The sequence below is a fragment of the Lepidothrix coronata genome, unplaced genomic scaffold (genome assembly GCF_001604755.1).
Source record: "Lepidothrix coronata isolate B3197 unplaced genomic scaffold, Lepidothrix_coronata-1.0 Scaffold135, whole genome shotgun sequence".
Classification (NCBI taxonomy): domain Eukaryota; kingdom Metazoa; phylum Chordata; class Aves; order Passeriformes; family Pipridae; genus Lepidothrix; species Lepidothrix coronata.
This window is the reverse complement of record NW_016690315.1, coordinates 558899-581314: the sequence shown is the minus strand read 5'-3', so window position 1 is coordinate 581314 and position 22416 is coordinate 558899. Positions and strand designations below refer to the sequence as shown.

Below are 22416 nucleotides of genomic sequence, written 5' to 3'. Positions count from 1 at the left end.
TGCACCTGCTGAAGGAACTCACATGTGGGTTCTTTTCTGGTTTATGCTTAGACATTTCAAGGAAACATTATAATGGCAATTTTAATATAATTTTGTTGATAAAGAGAATTAGCTAAGCTTTCCTTTCTTCCCCAGTAATGTTATTCAATGAGATAGGTGAACATCACTAATTGAAGTCCATTAAAAAAGCTTTTAGATAAAAACAATGACACGTTGAACACTTTCAAACTGAAAAAAATAAAACTATTAATGTGCCAATTTACATTATACATAACAGAGTACTAAGCTTAATGTATACTAAAATGACATTTTAGTCGTAAGTACTTGATACACAAGTATAGTCTGACATCCCTGTTGTCTTCTCAATACAGCCTTGGAGGAAGCATTTTTGCCATTTTTTAAACCACCAGACTGCATAAATACAAAACATACTGTTCAAAAGCACTTAGATTCCTACATTCTACTCCAGATTACAATTTTGGCTTTTGCCATACAAAGTCTACCTTACAAATAAGGTAATTGTTATCCTACAGTACAAAACCACTTGCTATTTGAGACAGATTATTTTAAATCGACTGTCATAAGAAAACAGATTACTCACTCATCCAGGACATGAGGATCCTCAGGACTTTTATTTTCATACTCTAAAAGCTCAAGGAAACTCTGCATGTACCTGAAATCAGCAAAAATAAGAAAGTTAAAATACTTAAACCTAAAATACTTTTGGAATTTCTTTAATTTTAAGACTAGTGTCACCTAAAACAACAGAAGCATAATACACAGTTCTCTGCAAAGGCTAAAATTAAGTGGGATGCTGCAACAAAGGGAAAGAAAGCAACTACAATATATTACATTGAGTTAAAAAGTATTACTTATGACCTTACAGTCCACAATTCAGGAAAACTGCTATATAAATCCAGCTGAAGTTAACAGGAGCAAAACCTCTCCACTGGTAGGTCTGTATTTTCAGATGCTTAGTTTGCCCCTGGGTCTTGATTTTTCTGCTCATGCACTCTTTACAGATGTTAAGTTTCTTCCCACACTCCCATGAGAGCAATCCACTTTTCCTTCCAAAATAAAACTCAAGGGAGCACTCCCCAAAAGCCACACTAACAGGAGTGCACCAAGCTGGTCCTACCACAGTTCTCCAGGAGAGCACGGCCATCCACACGCTCCCACATCTCCTCACACTGTATCGCAGGCCATGTGACACAACCCTCACTTTCATAAAAACACCTTACACAACACAGCTCCCTCCAGTTCAGACAGTCGGCTCACAGGAGATTAACTGAGGCTTAAAGCCTCAGAGATACCACAGAGGACCCAAGTAAGATTTAAGGCAAAGAACCACTCAGTGTGAACACGGCCAGCCTGCTCTGCAGGACACCAGCCCAACAGCAGTACAGATGCTGCCACCTCACATCACTGGGCCTCAGGACCAGGCATCCCCCCTGGAGCACGTTCATTTAGCAGTACAGATAGAGCTTTAAAGACTACAGAACTGGGACCTGTTTCTTGAAGTTACTCACACAAGGTATCAATCACACACACAAAAGGTAGGGTTTAAAGTCACCAGAAGGAGCTGTCATTCCACTCCTTTTGCCCTCCCTTTGCTCCTGGTTAAGCACTGCCACTTACACTACAATATCAACACTAATCATTTGTGCCTGTCAACAGCTGTAACTCCCTCCAGTGCCGAAACAGACTGATAAAAAAAACCAAACACACTTCTGTCGCACATGAAAACAACTCACTGGAAGGTCTAAACAGCTAAAGGTACAGCACAAGAGCCTACAGAGGGAAAAAGCAAAACAAGTGACCAAGCAAAGCATTGACCAAGCCTTTCCCCTTTCAGTAGTAGCAACTCAGTAGATCAGATCAGCTCAACAGAATGGCCTATGCATAAGCTCTTTTGGTAGCAGTTCTATGTTAAGACCAACTTAATGAGGCTATTGAACTTCACCCTACATCTCCAAGCTACAGCAGAGTCAGCATTGTTGTTTACGTGACTCTCTCCAGAACCACCTGCTGCTTACTCCACTCCCATTTCAAGCTGCAACCACAGGTCACTTTGACATTCCTCAGGGAGAGTGACATTCCATAGGGTGACTGATGTTTTCAACAACGGTCAGCAGAGCAACACCAATTCCTGTCCCTCAGTGTGTTTGTGCACTCCTTCAGTCATCACAAATGATTACAGAAATCCCCCAAATCTTTGCCACTTACAAGTTAGGCAACTAGGTGATACCTCCAGTACTGCTTATTTCATAATGTGTTCCTTTATGCTGCTAAGAGATGGCACCAGTTTACAACCACCATCACACTCTCTGAACTCAGCTGCTCGACCCACAACAATGGAAAAATTATGATCATCCTCACTCCAAAGAGGTAAATGTTCTTCAACCCCGAACTTTGATAATATTATCAAAGTCCAGTTTCTGAAGGACACCAACACACTTGAGAAGCAACACAGCAGGTTACTACAGACCTCCCACCAGAAATCTCCAACATCAGCAGTCCTGTACTGACACCATGGATAAAACAGCAATGAATGCTGCTGATACTCAAGGTAGCTCACACCCGATTTTTGTGCTGTGTGGGTTGGATTGGTTGCCTACCATTACTGCTACGAGTTGCATTGAGATTCATACTCTCTGTTAGCTTACTGGGACTTTGGTCCTAAGACTGCAGCCCTTGGAATAATTAGCCATCATTATTCCTGTGCTGAAGGATCAGCATTACTAGGATGTCGGGCAGGGGCAAGCCAAGTGCTTCTTTCATCTAATGCACGATGTAATTGTGAAGAAAACAGTTTCAGTCAGAAAAAGACTAAAGCAGGTCTCAAGCACAAAAAAGCTGCCAAACATGGTCACCAGCCTTCAGTGCAACCAGCAGCCAAACACCTTCTGAGGTCATTACACTGCAGGCTCAACACAGCACCAGTGAGGAATTCTGAAACAAAAGAAAATTACACTAACTAAACATTCTAAGGAAATTTATAAATGTGCTGAAGTAACTACTCTTTAATCTCTGTGGTGATGGAGAAACTATGAAAACAAGCAATGCTTTTCCTTTAGGGTTATCAACAACATTTAGATGTCTCTTTCTGATTCTAAAGTAAAAGAATACTACCTTAGAAGTTCACTAGCAAAAGCACTGCATCCAGCCAATCAGAGAGACTAGCTCAGAGAAGAGGTTCACTTCAAATCTAAGTTACTCAAATGTCTTCCAAGCCTTTGACTAAACAAAGCTAGGAAAAGGTAATCTTATGTCAAACAAATCCAACCCGCTGCCCAATGCCTACCACTATATGTCACCCAGTCTGGGATATTGTAATACCCTGTGCATTATCTCAAGTCTCTCAACAGAAACTTGGAGCTGCAAATGCTGTACATCTTCTTCTTTTATACAGGTGGGATCTCCAGTTTGTACACCAAATTCAGCCCCCTCACACACTCCCTCCCAAACACCTCAAAATTAAAGAAATGAAGCAAAAATATGTTTAAAAGGAAATTCATGACTCTGGTTAGGATTAAGTAATTCACAGCATTGTCTTAACCACCATCACCATTACACTTTGCCAAAAAGTGAGCAGTCAGCAACACAGTTAATTCCTGTAACAGTGTGTGGAAAAGGTAATTCCCCTTTCATAAAATCCATCTATTTCCTCGCATTTGCTTTTGATTTGAATTGTGGGTGCAGATAGGAATAAATCCTATAGTTACCACCTTCATTTATCAAGCAATGAAAATCAAGACCTTGTGATGTTTAACCATAATTCACATACAATTACCAGCCAGAAAGAAAAAAGGAGAAAAGTACTGGAATAATGCATGACTTGCTGTATCACTAGTAAATCAATACAACTATACAAGACACACATCTACAAAAAAAAAATCCCAGCACATATGAAAAAAAGGGAATGTCAGTTATATTTTGCTGTCTTTAGTGAGTCATCAAAAGAAAAAGTCAAAGCCAATGCCCTTCAAATCTGTTGTCTTTCTGGTGTTTAATTTTTTATCACAATTCACTGCAATTCATCGGGCAAGCTCTTTGGTTTCAAGCACCCTTTAGCCTTGTTCTTTTCTTAATTACTGCCAGGTAGATTGAATTCTTGTTAGTCTGCCAATTGCAGTAATTTTAGAATGGCACACTTCATACATGAAAGCACTGTAAATACCCATAATGTTAACTTTGGATTTTCTTTTCTTTTCTAATTCATGCAGGATACTTTTGCTTTTTTCCTCGATGTGTATTTCACTAAGATATTCCTGTAGAATCACTCTAATACCAAAGCACTAAAAAGATAAAACAAATCTCCATGGTAACACAATCTTGTTAATATAGTCTCAATGTAGAAAACAGAGAAAGAAACAATTATTAATCCCCAAACTGTACTTATTTCTCTAATGGCTCTTTCCCAAGAGATAAATAGAAATGTATAGCATCTTCTAAGGAAAAGTGCTAAAGAAAAATAGAGAAATTTGGGCAGGGTTAAATAAAATGGGAATTTTACATACAACTGAGTAACATATTGTGCAAACCTCACATTTACTTTAGATATTCTACAAGCTCTGACCTTATCCATTCTAAGGTTTTATTGTAACTATTTCCCCTCGTCACATCACATTAGTGACCATATCCTTTATTACACAATTGTGCCAAGTGTTCAATGTCCTTCCTGCAGTGCACTTTAGCTAGAGTGCCTAAAAAAGGCCCACTTCTTTGGAACTAGGAAGTTGCTCATTAATTTTGAAGAACTGACAAGGTGCTGATTGCTGATCTGCCTGCTATTTGGAATCATCACAGTTTACAGCCGGGACATATTAACTGTGTTTTTGTCTGGATCCACACAAAAGATACACATAAACAAAATTATAAACTCAAACTGGGACAGAGCTCATGTTTTACCTTTGCACAGACTGAAACACAAACCTATTATTTTTGGTTTGTTCACGGTTCACTCTTGGGGTAATGCCAGTTCCATTCCTGAAAACATAACTGACCAGCACAGAGGAAGGACAGTGGACTTGCCTCTCCTCAGTGCTGCACACATCAGGCTGAGGAACCCAGAAAGGAAGGAGAAAAAAACTGAACAGTGCACCTTTCCTGGGAGCAATCAGGCAATCAGTTGTAAATTCTGTCAGGCGGGGAAGTGCAGTCAAGGAGCACGGCACAGGAAGCAAAGTGCCTCCAGCACGGCCATGGAGATGGATGGATTAGAGAACCGAGGGAACAGGGATTGCCTGAAGCAGGGAGCATATTCTCAGAACTGACAAAATGAGGTTGCTTCCCAAGGGAACCATAAGGGCCAAGGAAATTCACGCAATCCAGAACGTTTGATGCCTGGATGGAGAGAGGATTGATGGGAAAGGATCCATGCTGTACTGTAGGCAGGGTTAACTTGCTTTCTGATTCCACCAAAACTAAGTTCCATCTATTTACAGAGCCTATTTAATTTAAAAGTCCAATAAAACCCACTTTAAAGATTAGGACTTTCTTGTATTATTTTCTGGCATGATGGCATTAAGGAATAGACTGGGAACTCAAATTTTAAAGCTCCAGCTTATGTGGAGTCTCACCAAAAGCACATAAAAAAGATTTCTGGTGTGAAGTGGTAGCAGAAGAAAATCATAAATATGCTTGTGACTACATAAATTACTGAAAATCAGCAAATAAACATGTTAAAGGACATTAAATGTCCTTGCTCACTTGTGGCAAATGTACATCATATTTTTGTTTGCATATTAATAAACTGCTAAGCTTCCTCAACCTATGGCATAGCAAAACCAAAGGATCATGAAATCTGACCTGAAAAAAAAACAACTTTCCTGCAGAGTTTTTGAAGTGCATCAAGACAAGGTTTTTTAATTTTAAAAGTTCACAAAACAGCTGAACAGCTAAATTTATATTTACTTACTCTGCTGCATAAAATTCAGGAATCTCTCTCTCTCTCTCTCTCTCTCTCTCTCAGTATGTCTAAGCTTTAGGTTAAGAATCTTTAAATACATTTCAAAACCTGCCATCAGCATAGCTGCATAATACTCAAGGTCACTCACACTGAAGTTTGTAAAACTCTTTAGCTTCCATAAAGACCAAAATAAAACTTAAAGGAAATTTTGACCAAGGTTCATCACCTGGACTTACAAACTACAGGTAAATGTTTAATAAAGCAATTAAAAACCTCTGAACAGAAAAATAAGAACTATGATCTTTAAAGTCCACATCAGGAAAAAAGATGCTACAACTATTTTTGATAATTCTGACATCAGATCACAAAAATATTCTTCCTCATTTCAGTGAAGATACTCCTTTCCACAAAAACTGTTAGTTAACTGTGGATCCAAATTAGAAGATCATTATGGAAAACATTTTTATTTCAAACTTTCATCTCTAGGTCAGATATTTTAGCCCATTAAATTAACTATTGGTCTACAGCTGTGATAGTGCAAATCACATTATCATAGAACACTTGATACTGGGTTTTTCCTCCTTTTTTTTTTCCCTTTTTAATCAGTACTATGTATTGTCGCCATAGAAGTCAACACATGAGTCCTCAAATCTCTTAAAAATTCTGAAGGGGGCATCCACTCCAAAAACCCATTCAGTTCCTTTGCCAGAAGTGATCCAAATGTTGTTTGGTCTGCATTAGCAGGGCAGAAGCTTATGCCACAGCACAGATATTTGGACTAGAAGAATTATGCAGTAGAGTCACTACAGAAAAATTATTTCCTCTTCTTCATTCACCAATCTGTCAACATTCCACTACAGACAGTTTTACAAGTCATCCAGATTAGAAAAACCCAGAAGGCCTACATATTATCCATTCTTTCCTATTTGGCATAACAACTGCCAAAGACAACAGGAAGATGAAAAAAAGGCTTCAAACCTTGCAAGCTGCCACTTAACCACAAAGTGATTATTATTGTGTGGCTCCAGAGCATTTACACTTATTTGAAGCACTTAATCTCTATTTCCAAAGTGGTCATCCAGACAGATAGTATTACCTTTCACAGACAAACACAATACCACATATCCTAATTTATATTTTCTAAGTCTGAAGCCTGATAAATAAGAAACCCAACCCAGTAGTCAATGTACAGCCAGCATGGAAGCTCTTGGCTCAAGGGCTATGACTGAATTTAACACAAGCTACATTAGCTGCTGCTATAGTAGAATAAACTGCTATTCACAAAGGGAAGTCTGTTGTATACTGCAAAGATATTTTGGATCGAGTATTTGTAGATAAAGAGACAATAAATGCCCCATGAACAACAGTTTTTTAGAGCTTAGTACATACAAGGCAGGAGTATCCAATCCTCATTGAACATGTAAGTAGGCTAGAAATTAATTATTGTGGAAAAGATGACAGGACTTTGAATCACTTTGGATCTACACTAGTTACTACAACAGAGAATGTTGTTGACTGGATGACATCAGATTTCTGACCCATTCCATAACTTCCACTGAGTACCACATTATGTTTTTAAAGATTTAGAAATGAGAAGAACAGGAGGTTTAAATTTTCTCTCAGCATTTTTGACAAAGGAAGAATAAGGAGAAAGAAGGAGCTATTTCAAGTCATGAGTGCAATACAGTAAGGAATGTTTAAAAACCTTGCTCTTCAAGTTATTGATTCATTCTGATTACCTGGGAGACAAGAGTATGCTTTTACTGACTTACAAGACTAACTTACAATTTCTTACCTAAGATCCATATTAGAGTATTTACTTAACATTAGACAGAAGAAAATGAAACTTCATTTGACAAGACACATACACTATCAACAATTCAAGGCAGAAAACCGATTCAGAACAATTCAATCTTGTTGCAAACAGAGCAACACACAACGTTAGTTTTACGATCATTTTTCAATGCACTTTTCCTAAACTTACCAACTCTGTACTAGCCCAACTGAAGGCCTGTTAAGTAAGTTATCAGGCAACAAATTGACTTCTCTCATGGTGTTTGCCAGTCGCACAGGGAGTTCTTTCCGCAGAAACATGTATGACGTCTTCTCACACGCATTGTCACGACCTGTTAGAAGGAAGGAAAAACAGATGCCCATTGCAGCAGATCAAAGTTTAGACTTGCCAGTGCTAGAAGATTTAAAAAAAACTTGTGAAACGAAATACAGTTTTAAAACAATTTCAGCGCCCACCTTCACTTCCCTCTCACTCCCAAGACATGTATTAAACTTTTACCTTCCTAGAGGGTAACCATTGTTACCTGACATTTTTGCTCAATTCACATCATCTCATCTTTTCGCCTATAAACAAAAGTCTTTCATCCTAGAGATAAAATTCATCAAATATCAAATACTAGCTGGAAATAAGACCCCCAAATACTAACTTTTATCAGTACAACTTTTATACTAAAGTGAGCTTTTAAAAAGTGAATGCTGCACACATAACTGCAGGTAAGGAGTGAAAACAAAAGACAAAGCAGCATGACAACAGTTCAATGACATTTCACATCTGTCACAAGTTCTTCAAACTTACTAAGTACTTAAACATTTGAGCAGCACCTGGAGGGAGCAGCAAAGGTCACAGCCCTCCTAGGTCTAGCCTACAAAATTCTCACCAGCAACCTGAAAGGAATGTGCAGTACTCATCACCACATTCCCATTCGGAAAAGCAGCAGCTGTGATTGTCTTTGACTCTCACTTTTAAAAGAGATTTTTATCCAGCACAGTATTTTGAAAATAATATATATATATGTATAAAAATCCAAACCAGTCAGAAAGTAAATAAATGGATCCAGCAAAGTAACAATACTTCCTTGGAGACCTAGTTAAAATAGTGATAATTCTCTGAAGCCACCCTACACAAACCAGAAGACGTGACTAAGAGCAATCTTAAGCGAAATTAGTTACTAAAGATACATATAAAATTTTGACTACAAATACTTAAAAGCAAAAGATGTTAAGACACTTGCCCCAGTAGTTCACATGGGGGACCAGACCTGACTTGACAGTTTTTTGTATTTTGCAGCATTTCACAAGTGGGGAAAGTCTCCATCATAACTAATTTCCAAAGAGTCCAAGTAAATAAAAATAAAAAAAATAAAATAAATAAAAATCCATGTTTTACTTATAATGAACAGTCAGTATTCTGCTTTCATCTAAAAAGACAGCAAATGCCTTTTGTGATGATAACCAGTTCAACTGCCTGCACAATTTGTGAGTGAATGGAAGAGCCATAAATTATGTTCAAGCAAACCAGAAAGTGTTAAAAGCACTGCCAGGCACATAATCACTGAGATTCGCAATTTGAAAGACTCAAGTACAATGCAACCAGCACAATCAAAGTGATACTTTTTAAGACAGTGCCATTATAATCACAGTTTTCACTTTCTTATCATAGGTAACATGCATTGACAGATTAGTTCCCAAACCCTAACACAAGCTTGAGGAATATGCAGGAAGGATTACGGTTTCATTTTTTTCTTGCTCATTTAGGTATCTTCAATCAGTGGATCATTAAATTCTGTTAGTGTCAGCAATTCTATTAGAGTTCTTCCAGCAAACATCTGGACTTATTTTACTTACTCTCTTTCTCACATCTCCAATTACAGACACGCACATGCTGTCAAAATTAGACAAAGGAAACAAGACATTATGTTGTTTTCTGTAAAGCACAGTAATGATTTCAGAGTTCAATCCTTCAAGTAAGTGAGATACTAATTCACCTACAATAGAGGACAGACACTTGTCTGTCCACAAGTCACTGTATAAGTATACAGTAGGTCTTTCAAGACTGTGGCTGGACAGCAGGAAAGACTGACTAGTTCACCCTATACCCTCTGAGCTGGAAAACCCCTTGGAACAAAGACAACAACTGCTTCTTCCCAACAGTGACTGAGAGCAAGTTCTGTTATTTTCTAGGCAATAAAAAGCAAAAGGAATGAAAGCCCAGACAGTAAAGGACCCTCAGGTGGTGCGGGTCTGTGAAAGGCCGTGGGGGCCCTTCACAGACACAGTCCCCAGGTTTGTGCAAGGAGACAACAAAAGGTGCTACTGCAAAGCAGGACTGGCAGAAGGGACCCACTTCCTCTCCTTCCCCAAGCCAGGGCACATCTCTATTCAACTTTTCTCACTCCAGCAGATTTAAACTGTCTCTTTTTAAGGAGTTGCCTTGCCCTGTTGTACTGCTACATTTTAGGTACAGAGCCCTTTGGGGTCCCTTTGCATGCTCAGTGCAGGGAAAGGAAAGGAAGCTCTGGGTAAACCCTTCCTAACTTGCAAGTTTGCTTTAGCATAACTTCAGTTCATCTTTTTGGTTTGGGGCACGTGGTCAATGCATCATCTGCTCAGCTGCAGGCAGTTTATCTGAGAGCCTCCACAGGGTTGCTTCAGCTACTAACATAAGGTCAGCTACCTGCCTGCCAGACAGCACGTGCCTGGGAAGAGAGAATGGCTACTCACCAGGATCAGCGGTAATTAGAGATCCTCCAACTTCCAAAGCAAAAGCAAATTGTGTCCTAACAGCTGCTCCTTAGCTGCTGTTCCTCACAGCAACAACTGTACAACCACTTCCACGAAAATGAGTGACATCCTGCTAAGTAAAGAAACCTCCTAAGTCTATAAGTTAGGTATTTTCTTAATATAATTTATCATACACAGGCCTGATAAATTATATGATAGTTGTATGTATGATGAAGTTCATCTAAGTTTTAAAAGATATTTCCAGAAATAACATTCTAATAAGCTGCAATGAGACTTCAGTAGGTTTAGCCTACAGTCAGACAAATTTTTTTCAGAAGTTGGCTTTATTTTTGATCTGTTAGTTCCACCTTTTTCAAAATATACAGCATTCTTTCTTAATTTTGTTATGACTCCAGCTGAGTCAATACACATTGCCAGAACCAGGCTTTTGTCTTAAACACCACAGGCTAAAGCCAGTTTAAATCTATCTGTTTCAATTCAAGGGAATTTGATGTCACTCTCCCGGGGATAAAGTGTAAGTTAAATTTGTGAATTATCTCTCCTTGATTTATGCTACAGCCCTCAAGAAGTTACTCAATAATACAATATATAAAACAATGACCTGCTCACCTTGGTATGAAATCAAATTCATCTTATACTCTAGTGCAAACTACATTGCACCAGGCATCAAGGGCTGTATCTAGCTTTCTTTCCAAACTCTTTAAAAGCATGCTTTCAAAAAACTGAAAATGAAAATATTTGAAGACTCAAAGTGAAACACTTCTTACCAACAAAGCCAAGAAGAAAGGAAAGCAAGACATCACATGATACATGGGTTTCACAATTTTACACAAACTATCAACAAATGTGTTTGCCAATGTCTGTAAAACAGCGGTGCTTGATTTTGATTGAACAATAATTCAGTTTTGTGGCTTTAAGTGGAAAAATTTTGCAGACCAAATTCTTAAGTCAGGCATTGAAACAAGTTTCCTTCAATGAAGAGCATCACATTAGGGCAAGACAAAGAACAAACCATACAGAATACGACCCCTTTGTTACAGATCTGCTCTACTGCAGGGAGCAAAGCAGCCCCATACTACTCTTCACTGTAGAAAATAACCTTATAAAGTAACTATGTTTTCTAAGAGATTAGGTTTTAGTTCAGGGTCAAGAGGCTAGATTATATTCAATGAGAAGAGTAAAAATCTGAGGTTATACTTCCAAGCTGATTAAAAAACTCCCAGATCATATCTACGCCGTGTGCAACTTAAATCCAGAATTTGACCTGAGGATAAAAGAAAAACACCCAAAACATCCCACTTTACTGGTATATTACATCAATTTCCAAGTATTTTCCAGAATGTAGATGGACCAAGCAGAAATCCAGACAGCAACAGTAAAACAGTCTGGGACACAGGAATGAATCATTCTGATTGGATTGACCTAAGAATAAATAGATCAAGGATACAGTAACACTCTTCAAAGCCTCACCGTTCCCTACAGAGAAGGCAGCAGCAACCTTGCCCAACAAGAGCCAAACAACTATTAGACTCAAACTGCAGAATATTCAAGTCAGAATAAGTTGCAGAAGCTCCTTGATGGTAAACATTGTGAAAGACAGCAACCTGCTCTTATTTTTAGCCAACTCTTTTACTATTGAAGGTAAATATCTGACTAAAATTACATTAAGCCAGTTGATTCAGTCTCCAAAATGGAGATTACACTGAACGCTGCCTAACATTCTTTGTGGCCCTAATTGTCTCATGACCCAAAGAGGAAGAAAGATCACCTAATATCAATCACCTGCAAAAAGAAGGCAGTGCAATTTTGCACAGGGAGAGAAGTGAACAAGAAGTAGGAACTCTGAAGAAAGAGTTAGCAAAAACACAGCATAAATGGCATAAATTAGGTTATACAATAATAGCTACTTTGACAGAAAAATGGCAATAGAAAGCAAGATATTTGTGAAGAAAGTAATCTTCAAATTATGACTATTGCACACATACCTAGTGCAAAAACTGAAAGAAATGTCAAGTGTCACCACAGTAGGTCTTTAAAAAGACTGTAAAAAAAGGACTGTTTAATAAACCTTCTACTGTCTTCAACCTTCTGAACAATCTTACCTGTCTGGGCTAATCAATCACCCTATACAAAAGTCATATAGAAAAGCACATTCATGACCTACTCTTGCGATTTCTAAATTGTCAGGTCAAAACTAGCACCAGACTGTGAGGCCGATCTTGAGACTCTTTTGTTTAAGAACAAGTCAATGTAATGGACTGACAACAGATACAGCCTTAAACTCAGTGAAAATGAGAAGATACATTAGTCAAACAAGGATCTAAGCAGTGATTTCCTGGACTTTACATCAGACTAAAGTTAGTGAAGAATATTCTATGGACAACTTTCCACCTAACAGCCTTACACGTGACAGAAACAAGCCAGGGTTTGTAATAACACAGTGGGAATGGTACCTGTACAAACACTGCTACATTTGGAACAGTCATCACCTGTGAGAGAGCGAATGTCTCTAAATGATGACGGATTTGCTTATGCAGTGAAGCATGATACATCTGAAGAATGATTTGACTGCCCTTGCTCATGTTTAAGCTGAAAAATGTAGTTAAACTTACTACAATAAGAATAATAAGTTCAAATCTCATTAAAAAATTCATACACAAGGTGATATTTAATATTAAATATTAAATCAATTTTCTTAGATATAAAAAAGTGTTAGACCTTTCCACCAAAAAATAAATCATGCCAATTATTCAATTAGACAGGTATCAGAGGGGAAAAAGAATTAAGAAAAATATATGAATAAAACACAACTCAGAACCTTTAAGGTAATGTAGGTCACAAAAGTAAGTTTGAATGCACTAGGTCTTCCAAATGTAATACCATCGGAGGGGAAAAGATAAGAAGCGGAATGTTTCGGGGTTATATATCAATATTATCACTGGTGGACCTTCCATCCAAAGGAACTCAGGAAACAGTTCTACTTTCAGACAGTTTTCCCTACTACTCTATTTTCTCCTCTCTGAGGTTCAACTCTTCTCTGAACATTTACTCATCTCCTCTGTTTTTCTCTTTCACCTTTTACCCCACAGTGCTAAGAAACGAAAAACAAATTAGGTAACTCTTGGAAAGTTGGACTCAGAGAAAACTTTTGTTCTGGGTCCTGCAGCAAGAGACACAAACAGTGTAGAGGCCATTCACACACATACAGCCAACCTGATTCAATTATGGCAAATTCTACCAATGGCCAGAGCAACACTGTGCTGTCCAAGATTGAGATTACAAAAGGATTAGTTCCATATGGAAGGCTGTACACAAACCTCCATTTTGCTGCAGAAGAGCGCAGAAACTCAGTATGAGACCATGAACTCTGGTTCCAAAGCTCTCAGTTCAGCTGCCAGATTCCCACAGTCATGAATACCCATTTGAGAACAGACTACAGCAACAGCCCTTCACAAGTGATGATCAAAGTCACCTACTTCGAAAACCTAATATGGCTGTCACAACCCCAGCAGTTACTGAGCTGCCAAGGTCACATCATAAAAGCATCAGTAGTTTCTGAATATTAACACTTATCTGTCATAGGAGACAGGAAAAGAAGAAACTAAGTGCTCTTTTTAGTCTTTCCACTGCGCTCCAAGGTCTAGTTCTCACCATTAACACGTATGGAATGCCAGAGACATTAGATACTGTATTACTTCGAGACCCAAAAGCAGCAAAGTCCCACCTATTGTGCATCAGAGACAAGAGACTCCATTTAGAATCCATAAAAACAAGATCAGAAGCCTTTCATTGTGAAACTACTACTACTGCTTTTAGATAGGGCAAAAGGAAGACAGACAGGAAGGCAGCAGTGATGGACCATACCTACTCTCTTGAACTTCTGGGATACTTTATAGCTCCTGTACAGGCAAACAAAACAAAAACAAGTAAAGCAGTGACATCCAGAAATCCTCAAAAGTATACACATCAAAATCTATGCATCAGAGCAGACTGAACAAAGGCTAAAATAAATAACTTGCTGCTGAAGCAAGGAAAACAGAACTTAAGAAAGACTGTTGAATTCCAATGATTACACACCATTTCAGGAGCATGGCCTATTTATAAAAAGACAAACAAGCTATGCTCGCACAGTCCCAGTAAATGTGGCTACAAAACAAAATCTTGCAAAACAATCCCAACTCCAAAAGTATTCCTATTGCCCAACAGAAACAATGGCATTTTTAGCATACTCTGTAGGTATTTACCTCACCAACCACTAAAATTATCAATCTCATAAAGAGCATACAGGGTTTGGTTGGTTGGTAAAACCCAACGAAGATGATGAAGCAGAGGGAAAAAGAACACACACACATCACTGGAAATGTTGACTCCTGCTGACCCTTCCTCTCTACCACAGGCTGCATCTAAGAAATGTGTATTTTAAAACTGGACCTACCACGTTGTTCTACAGAACAGCAACCACAGCCCATACAGCTGTTCTGACACAGGGAGCCTGAAGATGGACAAATTCAAGGATCTGTCCCACACTAACCTCAGGTACTAAGCCTGTTTCTGGACATCTCAGAACTAAGCTTCAGCCAAAGTTCCATCACAGCTCTCTAAGGCTACTTCCATAAACCCTTGCAATCGTTTCATGCAAATGCTCTGTTTTAAGGGCATGGTTTCATTCTGCACATATGACCGGCATATTAAGAGACTGATTCTACATCAGTAAGGAAACTGGAGAAACTCTGAAGTTTCAAAAAAATGAAACTTGAAGAATTAAGGACAAAATTTTTTTTTAGATTTTACTGAACTATAATAAACTTATCACTTTTATGAAATCTGAACAATTAAGTTCTGTTAAACAACTGCTGCCAGAAAATCAGGTAAAGCCAGAGGAACTGAAGTCTGCAAGTAAACTTTCCCACATTTTCTTTCCCTTCTTCAGCCCAGTTCCCATGACTAGTTGGGCCTTTGCAGGCTATGGAAAAGGCACACTGCGAGGTGCTCACACTTCTCAGTCTGCATGATTTATGGTCAGAGATGAGAACCCAGCTGTTAACACTGTGCAACCATTGATTTCCACATTTCCACTCTGTGTCATTTCATTGCTGAGTACAGTCCAAACTGGCAAGCTCACATACTAGTTAGCTTTGCAGTTAAACTTTCCAACAGTCATTTGAAACAGCATATGGATAAATCTAGAGCTGGAGTACTGAAATAGTAGAGCTTAAGAAACCATTTCATATTTATGTGATTCAAATAACAACAGATTCAAGCACTCTTTGACTGCCAGGGCAACTTCAACACTTATTTTCTACTCCAAAGGAAAATCTCAGTATACCATTCACTCATGAAAATGCGTTAGCCTATATTCTGTTGTCTAAATGAGCAGACCAAATCCCACTCATAATCAAGGTCTAGACTTTTGAACTTAAGAAGTTTAAGAACAATCACTCTTGAATTTGTAACAGAAAAAATTACTTATCTCCAAGATCTCTGTAAGAGTGAGCCAGTTTATACCTTATGTCTATTAATTACTCTGCCCATATTAAAGAATACCAGCGACATCAAGAGAAAGTCAGTTCATGTTTTCATGTAAATGCAGGTTAAGAACAAAATGTCAGCGACTTGTCCTTAGCACAGCTGGACAGCTCAACATGGACTGAGACCTTACATTTATTATTATATTAGTTGTACACTAATTTAATAATAAAGAATGCAATAATAATAATGTAATAAGTTAGGATATATAACTTGTGAACTCCAGTAAGACTGTTTCAAGTAACCTGTCCTCTAAATGAAACCGACTGTGCCAGAAAGCAGCTTAACTTACTGCTGAACTGGAATAGATAAACAGAAGGAATTAACAGATGCACAATACACTGCAGATCTATCAAAGTCTTAGTCAAACTCCAATCATTAATTTTAACTCTTAAAGCCACAGCCTTCCTGTCATAGAAAGGACTTGAGGGAAGACATATGTCTGTCTCTCTCAAGAGGAATAGATTATCAGATAACCACTGGTCAAAGCTGGAAACCAGCACAACATATTATTATACAGAACAATCCGAATGAAAGCATGAACTTTTAAAATAAGCTTCCCTAATCTAAAACTAGTGTTTAGCTGCTTATCACTCAGATCTAACAAAATAAATTTTTGAGTATTTTGATGCATTTGTCAAGACACAACACAGTAATCAAAGTATCTATAAAGTTTAATGCAGAGGCACTCAACCGATTACCCACAGGCTGTATTATTTTTAGACACACAGGCCCTAGGCTGTCTTTCCTTTGAGTGATTTGGGAGTAGGCTGAAAGTCAGATGAATCATTTTAGCAGCAAAGCTTTGTCTCACCAAATTGCAGGCAATCCTCACAGCAAATGACAGACAGAGATGGCCCAGATCAGGTTCTCTGGAACCCAAAGACTCCATCCCTAACCAGGCACAAGGAGCTTCTAAAACAACCAACTAACCGAAAAAAATAAAAACAAAGCTCTTCAGACTGTATCAACTCCTCTTCCACTGACAGTCCTGAGTCCAGAGCAGGGAACAGTCAGTCTGTGAACCAGAAGGAGCCGCACATCAGCCCTGGCCTTCACTGCAAAGGGGCTTCATGGCTTTCAAACAGGAGACCCAGGGCAAAAAAAAATGTCATGTTTTGTTCTGCTGAGATTCAAAACTTTAAAAAAAATTTAAAACTCTTTTTTTAAATGTAGATGACACTTAAAATGCCAAGCCAAAGAAACTTTATTCCTCTTTTGTTGCTCTGATCAGATTCTGATACAATAAACTGACCAGAAAAGACTGAGTTTTGCTTCTTGGAACTCATAATCACCTTTTCCTCCCATAAGAGGTAAAAATCTGTTTTCACATTGAAGGTTATAACTATATATTCCAAATTTTTAACACTCTTTTAACTCACAGCTTTGACAACTTCTTTCCTAACCTTTATGAAAAACTTGCATAATTCCCACTAACTGTTCCAGAAAAATACAAATCCCTGCTTTATCTTTTAGTTCCTGTCAACCTGCCAAAGGAAAAGCTATTCCAAATCTACAGCATAAATAAAATTAATGTTTATGAGCAAAGACTCACCCAGCTAAAACCAATTACATAAAAATACTACCAATACCACATGCTCCAGTTTCCCTTCAGTCTCAGTGAGGTGAAATGTATTAGACTGTTAAACATCTTGTTACCAAATGCTTTTGATGATTAACAAACTACATAACAAAAAAAGATTAGAGGATTCCTCTACGTCATTGCTAGTTTGAAGGTATTTATCCAGTCCATAAAAATCTTTCAGAAAAACATAAATAAGGACTAAAACAAATAAGTAGCAGTTAAAACGCAAATTACTTTTTAGCAAAATGTCATTTTTTAACTTTACATAGAAAGGCCTTTATATAGAAGGGATTAGAGGAAAAAAGGGCCACTAAAATACCCACTTATAACATACAAAGCATCAGAAAAAGGAGAACTGTATCTAAGAATCACAGTTCAGTGCTCTAATCTATCCTTTCAATCCAAGAAGAAAAATTATATTTAACTGACTCCAGAAAAACACAAAAAAACCGAACACATTTTTAAAAGGATAAGTAGCAGCCTGTAAAATACTTTAGCAATTTTAGGAAAAAGACGGCTTTTACAAAAAACAAAGGACAACTGGCAACAAGAAAAGCTGTTCTACTATAGTAACTATGAAAATAGGTGAAACAATTGCTAAATCTATCTATGTCTAATTCTATGAAGGATATATTTTTGGGGGGGAGTGGAGACACAACCCTCACTACACAAAACACTGTGCTGTCTCTCTCTCTCTCTCCCCAGAGAGCCATTACACTGAGACATCACTCTGCTTGTGGGGGCTGGCGACTGACTGCTTTTGCATCACTTGTTCCTCTTCCTCTTTTCTTCTCTTTAAAACTGTCTTATTCTCAAGCCATGAGTTTTCTCATTTTCACCCTTTCCATTCTCTCCCCGTGCCAATGGGGGATGGGAGGAGAAGAGCAAGCACCTAGATGGGTGCTCAACTGGAAGGGTCAAGAACCAGAATACTTAATATCTACTATATAGCAATCTTACCTTGAAGTTATTCTGCTGTTTTGTGTGTTGTTTTGGGTTTTTTTTCATTAAGAATTTCACATGAGACTGTGCCAAAACTTCATAAAAAGCCAGGTGCAGCACCTATTGCTACTGCCCTAGCAAATATCAAATTAACTTGGAAATTAGGCCAGCCCAACACAATTTATTGTCTTTACCACCTCTTTTTCTCTTGGTGTTTATCTATGTATAACTTCATTATTAGCTCCATCATTTTTTCAGCTACTTCAGGTAACCTGACTTAACTCTACTGTCCTCCTCTTCCATTTCTCTGAAAGACAAGCAGTGTATTTTCCCACTCCAGAACCCTGGGGCCATCACCATCCCTTATCTCCATGAAGCCCATAAGCAGCAGCTGTACTGCACCAGGCCACTCACATTTGCAGAAAAAAGTTACCCACGAAACACAGAACTGACTTACTTCTACTGGAACCCACTAAGCCAAGAGGATCTAGATATATTTCAGCTTATCTAAAATTTGGGTCAGGGGACAATTGTGATTTCCTTTATGTTCCTGGATACAATTCATCTTTTTCTGAAGACCAAAGCAAAGATGAATTCAACAGTCTGTATCATTATGTACTTACTTAAACCAAGTAAATGCTACACTTGAGCATTCTCCCCAATTAATATAAATTACCTCAACATCTTTTTATCTGCTTTTTTATCCCATGACCTTTCACCTTAGCTGTTATTTGTACTGCAACCCGAGATAGATGTCCTTGCTTTCACCTTTCATATTTTTTTTTTAATCAACTGTATTTCTGGAATTCCTAACACTGTTCTACTGCTCTCTTATCTTTTGTCTGCATCAGAATTGCTCCTTCCAAAACTGACAGATCACCTTGTACTCCTTATGTCTTAGGAGAGACCTTATCTACCTATTTTCTTAGCTTGTAGAAGTTATGCTACTTTACAATCACTGCCATTTCACCCATTCTGGAAGGGAAGGAATGCTATCAAATTCACGTTCATTTTTATCAAAATTTAATTAAGTTTCAGATTTTCAAGCACATTCTTATTAGTCTAAAGGAGGCATTTCAACAATTTCTACCAGTTGCTGGAAGAAAAAGATGTCCCAAACATTTTTAGGTCTTCAAGAACTACAAATCCTATCTTTTTGTTGCTCCAGAAGGAAGTTTCCCAAGCTCCCAATTTCTCTCAATTTCTGGATTACTTGTGCTACTTGCTAAAAAGAAGCAAACAGAACCACTGGCATTGTTTACTGCTTCATACCTTCTTGTTCTCTTTCTTGCACCAAAGACATCAAACTGCTTCAATGCCTTATCAGCTTCAGGGAAAAAACCCAAACACGAGCATGCAGAGATGTGTGGGGTGCCCAGGGTAACATCATCTCCCCTTCCCAGTGCCTCAAGGCAGAGGACTGCACCAGCTCCTCTGGTCAGTCCAAAGACAAACAGAACACAGACTGAGAAATTTTCTCCTGTTTTGGGAAACAAAGCACAAGCAATTCCACCAGCTGGAGGATGCTCACTTGCAGACTACAAGCCTATGCTTACAGGCAAGACTGGTCAGCCAAACCACCTACTGAAGGAAGAGTTTTCCATGCTTAACCTTTATGAGGAAAAAAAAATTACCTTGGTGATCCAGTTTGATCATCTACAACAACAATTTATGGAATTTGTACCATAACTATACTAAAAAACTTAATTCAGAATATACAAAGTCTCAACCACTCACAGAAATTAAGTGTTCCTTTATTGAATAAACAGCCTGCAAAAGTGACTGATACAGATAATTCAGTAAATGAATTGCACCCCGTTCTAATATTACATAGTACTCCCCCACACAAATATCTCCATCATACCACAGTTAACAGTGACTGCTAAACAAAGTTATCTAACCACAACGACTCTTCCAGACCTTCAAAACAATCAATATTAGGCTTTATAAAACCCCTCAATATTATATATAGTATTGGAACATCACTGCCTGCCAGCGTCTGGCAGTTGTAAATAGGAACAGGTTATAAATAACAAGAGTTGCATCAAAAAGGTTTCCAGTTTACTTGCTGTGCTACAGCCCATTCAAAGAAAACCCTTTTTAATGTTATGAAATGAAAACTTTATCCATGCCCAGATCTAGGGAATGAAGGACCGAATATGGAAAAGTGATAACCCCAAAATAATTGAAGAACAAAAGCAGCCAGACAATCCAGCTTGCACATCCAGCAGCCACTGTGACCAACGAGTAGCCTTTCAAGGTAAAAGCTAAACAGCAGTAAAATGTTTCTATTCCAATGTTTGGCAAAACTCCTAAAGGGATTCTATTTAAAGCTGTAACAGGCATATTTGAAGAACAACACTGAAAATTCTGGAAAAGCCACAAAAGATAATTCCGCGGTATTTTCACAAGGCTTGAAATAGTTCATTTAATGTATTTAGCTTTACAATATAAAAAAAAAAAAAAACTCCATCACAATGTACAAATTGTGAAAAAATAGTGAAAAAATTCCAGGCATCAAAAGATCACAATCTACCAACAAAAGCTGTAATGAAACTGCTAGATGGAAGCTGAAGCCAGTCAGATGAAAACAGAAGACAGTAATGGCTGACTAGCATTCATCTTTGTGATCCAGTTCAGTGGTTACCATACCAATGGTTAACATACGTGTTAAGAGAAAAATTTTTTTAAGATGCATTTAAATCAAGTGTAAGGTTTTAAGGTCAGTGCACAAACAGAAGTAGAAAACACAGCTGCAAGCAATAAATGGCAGGTAATTCTTCAGTAGTATCTTTTAGCCTTAAACCTTGGTGGAGAAACTGTATCTAAGACAATTGCAATGTTCTGTTAAAAAAAAACCCACCACACAATAAAAATCTTCCAATATCTTTTCGTGTAGAAAAATTTTCCAGTCATCTTCCATAAGAAGATTAATAATTATATGTGGAGACAGAAGGCTGGCTTTGAACTCTACTTTCCTACCGCCACATCTTGTTGTTCAAATTGTATGTGCCAGCTACCCTTCCAATGGCACATTTCAGCTCAGCGCTGCTGGCTCTGCCAACACGGCAACAGGAAGCGTAAACACTCCTGCAGAAACCTGATCACCTGTCAACTGTCAACAATCCACAGTGATGCCAATAAATGGTTTACTCTATATTAGTTTTGGAAGAGGCCTACAGGTTTCCTCGAGACAGCTAAGTTATAACAGGTACTCTTTTACTACATAAACTAAACAATTTCATACCAAAAATTGTATTTAAAAATGGGGAGGATCCATTGATCATCTTTTCCTCCAGATACGCCCCAGGGCACAACAGTTCCCAAACCACACGCAGTCACTGATTATCTGCTGCATGCTCAGCTGTTCACAGTACAGTAAAACTACCAAATTACAACCTTCATGATATTTTTCAATGCCACAGTTGCCACAAATTGCAGCAGTTGCCACAAATATTTCAACTATAACCTACAAAATCAGGATCTCCTAAGCCACATTCCACAACAAGAGTTCACTATGATTCACTTCTATTTTCAGCATATGCGTGACTTTTTTATCCAAATTCTTCAGTAACTATGTGGTACATGAACACTAGTACATCAAATGTTCAAAGAGCTAACAAAAAGCAAAGTTTAACCCTGTAAGTACAAAATTCATCCAAAATATTTGTTTTGAAACATAAAAAAAAGGCTAAGTACAACTGGTCCAGACAGATTTAGTAGTAAACAAGCTCCAAAAGCACATGGTAGGTGTTTCTGATGAAATAAATCTCAGATTCACAAAAGTCTCAGGCACTTGGTCAGCTGAGCAGCAGCAATGAGAGAATTACTTGAGTACAGTATATTGGCACAGTTCACAACAGCACAGTACAAGCACAACTTCAAATGACTCTTTCATGCATGATCAAAGGATTGA

The 22416-nt window shown here is 38.1% G+C and overlaps 1 protein-coding gene across 4 annotated transcripts in view; it reads right to left on the bottom strand.

Moving 5' to 3' along the window:
• The window catches only part of PDK3 (pyruvate dehydrogenase kinase 3), a 51831-nt gene that overhangs the window by 25105 nt on the left and 4310 nt on the right, over nucleotides 1-22416 (bottom strand). The window contains exons 1-4 of one of the 4 annotated variants that reach the window (XM_017827133.1): nucleotides 10427-10510; nucleotides 9551-9587; nucleotides 7896-8037; nucleotides 602-673 (exon numbers count right to left, since the gene is read on the bottom strand). In XM_017827133.1, the coding sequence (XP_017682622.1) occupies nucleotides 602-673; nucleotides 7896-8005 (182 nt within the window). In that variant the 5' untranslated portion in view covers nucleotides 8006-8037; nucleotides 9551-9587; nucleotides 10427-10510. Of the gene's footprint in view, nucleotides 1-601; nucleotides 674-7895; nucleotides 8038-9550; nucleotides 9588-10426; nucleotides 10514-22416 lie in introns of those variants that run through there. The other 3 variants (XM_017827132.1, XM_017827134.1, XM_017827131.1) reach the window with 3 other exon arrangements.